The sequence below is a fragment of the Lolium rigidum genome, chromosome 3, assembly GCF_022539505.1.
Source record: "Lolium rigidum isolate FL_2022 chromosome 3, APGP_CSIRO_Lrig_0.1, whole genome shotgun sequence".
NCBI classification, from domain to species: domain Eukaryota; kingdom Viridiplantae; phylum Streptophyta; class Magnoliopsida; order Poales; family Poaceae; genus Lolium; species Lolium rigidum.
The window spans coordinates 38,325,529-38,330,862 of record NC_061510.1 but is presented as its reverse complement, the minus strand read 5'-3'; the positions used below and the strand labels follow the sequence as shown (position 1 = coordinate 38,330,862).

Sequence of the window (5,334 nt, the reverse complement as noted above, 5' to 3'; positions counted from 1 at the left end):
CTGTGTAGCACCGTGCTCATCCAACCAAAACTCTGTCGCACCCTGTGGAAGTACCGTGGCAGGCAAGCGAATGTGCTCGATTGTCGCCATGCCGAGCGCCATTAGCTTCTCGCGGATAGTGCTGGATCTTCGCCATGCCGAGCGCCATTAGCAGTTGCCGGCAGTCATCAGTGATTACCGCACCTGCGCCTCTATACTCAGATGGATTGTGGACAGCTATTGCTATTGCCACTTCCATCGAATCAAATTCCAGCACCAAGGAATGAGCTCCAAACTGATCTGCCAGTAGAAGACCGGCTAGCAAAGCTGAGGCTTCCATTGCCGCCGCATCGATCGCAAATTCAGTATAATCACAACATGCAGCTATAAAGTTCCCCCACAGTCCCTTATGATCACTCCAGTTGCTCCTCTCCCTGAATCCGGGTTAACAGCTGCATCCACATTCAGATTTTACACTTCACTTGTAGGTTTTGTCCATCCCCCCACGGCAGATTGTACTACCAGTGCCCTTCAGTTTGGCGTAATTAGCCACCATGTCTCTGATGTCAAGTACTGACCTCTCAGGAACTTGTAGCCTCCTACACCACCATACATACCAGCTAGCTATCGTAACAGTAGCCTCTACATAGTCAACATTACATCTTACATGTCACCCCACCTGGTGTGCGAACATAACAGTTCTTCCAAAAATTATTGCCCCTGAAAGGTCCATACCCAGTGCAGCATTCACACAATCAGCAAGGTCAAGTCCTAACAGCATTTCTAACAGAACCCGTAAAACAGGTCGAAACCGAAAAAGTCCAGCGTTTACGGGTTCAGGCCGAAACTAGGCCAGAACAGAGTCCGAACAAAAGGTCTGGCCCGTAAAAAAAGTTCGGTGGCCCGAGAAACTCGGCAGCCGCCCCGTATTAAAAGGGGCCACAGAGTGTAATTCGGTTTCTAAATCCTACTCCCCTCCGCTTCTACCACTTCCGCCGCCGCCGCTCCCCCTCCTCTCCAGCGAGCAATTCTGCTGCCGCTGACGCCGCTCCGCCGCCACCACCTCTCTATCCGCAATGGGCCACGCAAGACACGTAGGTACGGGAGGGGGCCGAATCAACGGCGGGAAGCTAGCTCTGCGTCCGTCGGGTGTACGGTCGGAGGCGGGGCGGGCGAGGAGGGTGCGCTCCGACGGCGCTTGGAAGCGGGCGGCACGGAAGTGGCCACGTGCTTTCGCACGCCGGGCAGCGCGAGAAGGAGAAGCCGAGGAGGCGCCCCCCGCCGGATCGTGCAGCCCGCCGCTGCCAGCGCTTCCCCCGCGCAGCGACGGCAACGACGACGATGACGTAGCTAGGCCGCCTCTAGCCTGCGGTAGCTCGGTGGAGGCGGCGGCGTTCGAGGTGGCCACGCTCATCGTCGCGTAGGAGTCGTTGGCGCGGAAAACCCTCCGCCGCCGCAAGAACTGTCCCGATGACAATCCGGGGCCTAATCTAGTAGTTTAGGTCTCAAATTGTCGAATGTAGTTAGAACTGCTACGTATTTTTGGCAAGTTTAATGTAAATTATTGACGAATGTAGTTCGATCGGAGCAAAATGGGTTCGATCTCGCAAAATCATCGCATCACATTTTCCCGCGTCATTTGATTTTAGCTTTTTCGCGTTTTCGGTTTCTAATCTGCATCGTGACAAAATATAACTAAACTGAACACAGGAGACCGAACTCCAAGTTTTCATATACAAACTCTGCTAGAGATGCTCTATGATCTTCCACATCAATCGAACAAACCGAACAGTCCACAGCTGATCCAATAAGGCTGTTCACGAAGGTACATTAACATTGGATTATTATTCCATTCAAGACTTGCCACATGAAAATTTAACTTTCCGTGCAACATTACATGACTTCTGGTTCATCATTAGGGCACCAAACAGCAATCATGTGGCCTTGATGATTAGATTTGCAGGTCCAGAGCTGCAAGAGTTGGATATCCTGGATGATTGCAATGGATGCTGTGCATGTACCACTGAGCGAGCTGAAACATCACACCAAAAAACAACATATCTCAAGTGACAAGATTGGTCACAAAGTAAATAAATTGATAATCTTAAGACCTTGCAGCCTACACCAAACAAATCGGAGTACATAATAGTGATACAATCTAGTATCTCTAAACCGCCACCCACACCTCAAGGGTAACCACCCACACCCTTCAAAAAGGATCTGATCATCTGTTACATATAAGGAGCGGAACAGGAACAGGTACGGTAGCTTGTTAAATAAGACCGTCTCCTCCACAAAGCCTTAGGCCGCTACAGCAACAGCTATCTGAAATGTTCTAGTTAGTCTTGGACTTGGCGGTCTTCTTCTTGGGCTGCCTCTTGGGGATGGAGTTCTTCATGCCCAGGAAGAAGAGGAGGGCTCCGAAGAGTGCCACGTTCTACAGTTACAGGAGAGGTCACAGGTTATTCAGCTGTGATGGAATATATCTTCATCATTCAACAGAACCTGCAAACAGGTGAATATCTATGTCTTACCTGTGTGAACTTGATGAAGAGTTGCACAAACTCAGCCTTCTCCATGTCGTAGTTGTAGAAGTCATAGACAACAGGGGTGATGAACGCAAGGTAGAGTGCCTGGAGAGACAGAAAACATCATTAGATAGTGCAGGAGAAATTTGGGAAGTTAACCAACACAGCACATATCACCATGGTGGAAGACAAGCGGCCTAAAACTAAAAGATTCTGCCACTCTACAATACTACAATGTCCACAAAAGCAGAGCAAAATACACGAAAAGCATACAGCAAGAGACCAGGTAGAGCTAGAGCCCATCATTCAGCTGTTGTCATAAGACACATCATTACATGGGCACACAGGTGGCAGGCAAGTAATGAATACATCAGTAGTACATTTCTATCAGATCAGTTGGTAGTCTGGAATGACAGGGCAGAGAGATCATGCTTCTTTCAGCACGGTACCAGAAGGCCAAAACAAGATAACAGCAACTTGACCAATTTGCTAAAAATGACTATGCAAGACCATTGGATACGGAATAACTTCAAAAACATGTATATGCTAAGCCAAAATTTCCAGATCTCATGAATACATGGGATAGGAATATAGAACCAAAGTTGGATGTCCATTACATAACAGTTACTGAAGGAATTCTTAGTGGACAGGTTCTATAATTCAAAAATAACATAGAGTTGGCCTGAGTATGCAAACAGGTAGTCTCAAGCAATACACAGATGTTTAAATTCGAATGAAAAATCAACCAACATTGTGCAGATAATTCAGTCGTTTTGTTCTCGTTTGCTGAAACAAATACTGAGCAGACAATTGACAATATTTCCATACTGTGGACTAACATATTTGTAAACGTAGGATTCAACATTATTATGTAGCCCCGCAGATTTAAATTGATCCATACTTCTAGATATGGAAAACAATTTAATTATATGCTGTAGTAACGTTGATATAGATGGAAAGGCAAAAAAGAAAGAAAATTAATCAGTATACAGTATGGCAACAGCTCGGAACATACCAGGAGATAAGCCCCAAACTGGCTGCTGACAATGAACAGGAGACCTCCCAGACCCTTCAGGCCAATGGTAGCCGCGATGACATGCTTCAACTGGATAGATTCAGAACAGAAAGCAAACAGATTAATGACTAGCAACATTAAGGCTGCATAAAAGAAAACACAAATAAAGAAAATTCCCACCTCAACATGGGGCACCACAACTCCCAGTTGTGCAGAAATATTTTTGGTGAAACTGTTGAACTTAGGCTTAAGAGCCTTCGCAGCTGGCCCACCATCAGTTCCAAATTCATTGAACCTGCAATCAAGCAACTTAAAATTAGCAATCATTTAGGTATGGTATTTTCTTCAGAACTTAATACATCAACATACAACATGTCATTAACTACAATCATCCTTATGATCCAGTGAATACATGCTAACCTAACAGCTTTTCAATACATCTATTGGATTGTCACCTCATCTTTAGAACTAGCTACTTGACCAAAGGGTATCCAAGCTAATTAATAAAAACTCCCATATAGGCCCAGAACTTCAAAAAACTCATCCCCTTAAATCAGTCAGTAGCAGTATATTAGGTGGAAACAAGAGTTGGGTTATCAGCATTAATCACAGAAAATCAGTAATGGTCTCAGTCATATCAAATTACTGCTGCGACTCAATCAAATACAGCACTAACACGACATTTGCATGTTTAACAGGAAGTCTCCATGTATTTCAGCAAGCAACAGTAAAAGTCATCAGGTATCTAACATAAGAACAGAATTGAAGATGACACCAGTTCAATAATTGTGGCGTGCATCGATAATGCAAATACAATGGCCAGAGTCTTCGTATTAGGCATGAAACCACACAAACAAAAGCCGATTCGACAATTGGATGGATAAGCTGATACATCTAAGATGGCTGGCCCACATTATTTACCACGCTGATAGAGCAATCACAATAACAATAAACTTACAAGTCTGGCCCACATCAGATCAGAAAGCGAGAATCGAGAAAAATACAGCACCTAAGGAAATTTTCACCCTAAATAGACAGGTCAATGACGCAATTCAGCAAACCAGGGTTAGATCAGAAGGCCCGGGAACCAAATTTCGGCCGCTTCCAATTTTTCATGGACCAGGCTGGAGCGTCTCGCCAGATCCAGGCGCTTTCACGTTCCGCGACGCGACAAGCGCGTTAATAAACGCTAGATCCAAACACTACGGCCGATACAGCGCGCGATTCAGCGAACGTCGTGTCAGATCCAACGAAACTAGCCTCGAATCGGCCGCAGCGAGCAAGGACGATGACAATGGGGGGTTAATAGAAGAGGATGAGGTGAGAGGAGGCGCGTACTCCTGGTAGGCGGATAGGAGGAAGACGGAGGCGAAGAGGACCCTCCCGATGAAGGACACGAACCCCATCTCGGCAGCGGCGGCGGCGGCGGCGACGGCGAGAGGCGGGAGGCGACCGGCGGGATGTGGTGGGGAGGTGGGGAGCCGCGCTGCTACCTTGGGAGCTCTCGGAATCTGTGATGGAGACGGCCCGTGTCGGAGCCCCACTCCGTACTTATAACGCGCCACCGTTTAGGCTCTCCCGAGATTCACCCTTGAGTTCTTCGGTATTACGAACAGGACCCTTAACTTGGTGGCTTTGAAAAACAGTTTTGTGCAGGTAATAATTTGGTTGAATTATGTTCTTTTTTTTAGGGATGGTTGAGTTATGTTCTTGTTATTGCAAGGGTTCAAATATTGAGATTATGGTTCTTTGCGCTGAGTCCTATGCTAATAGTACTTCCTCCTTTCTAGAAAAGAAACCCAATAACCTTTT

The 5,334-nt window shown here is 46.4% G+C and overlaps 1 protein-coding gene across 1 annotated transcript; it reads right to left on the bottom strand.

The window, feature by feature from the left end:
- Window positions 1–2,041: 2,041 nt before the first annotated feature.
- LOC124701455 lies at window positions 2,042–4,990 on the bottom strand. Its single transcript, XM_047233518.1, has 5 exons — window positions 4,861–4,990; window positions 3,703–3,817; window positions 3,523–3,612; window positions 2,514–2,612; window positions 2,042–2,416 (listed from the first exon to the last, which is right to left on the bottom strand). Exons 1-5 carry the CDS (start codon window positions 4,926–4,928, stop codon window positions 2,315–2,317), a joined length of 474 nt encoding a protein of 157 aa, XP_047089474.1. The 5' UTR covers window positions 4,929–4,990; the 3' UTR covers window positions 2,042–2,314.
- Window positions 4,991–5,334: the final 344 nt, after the last annotated feature.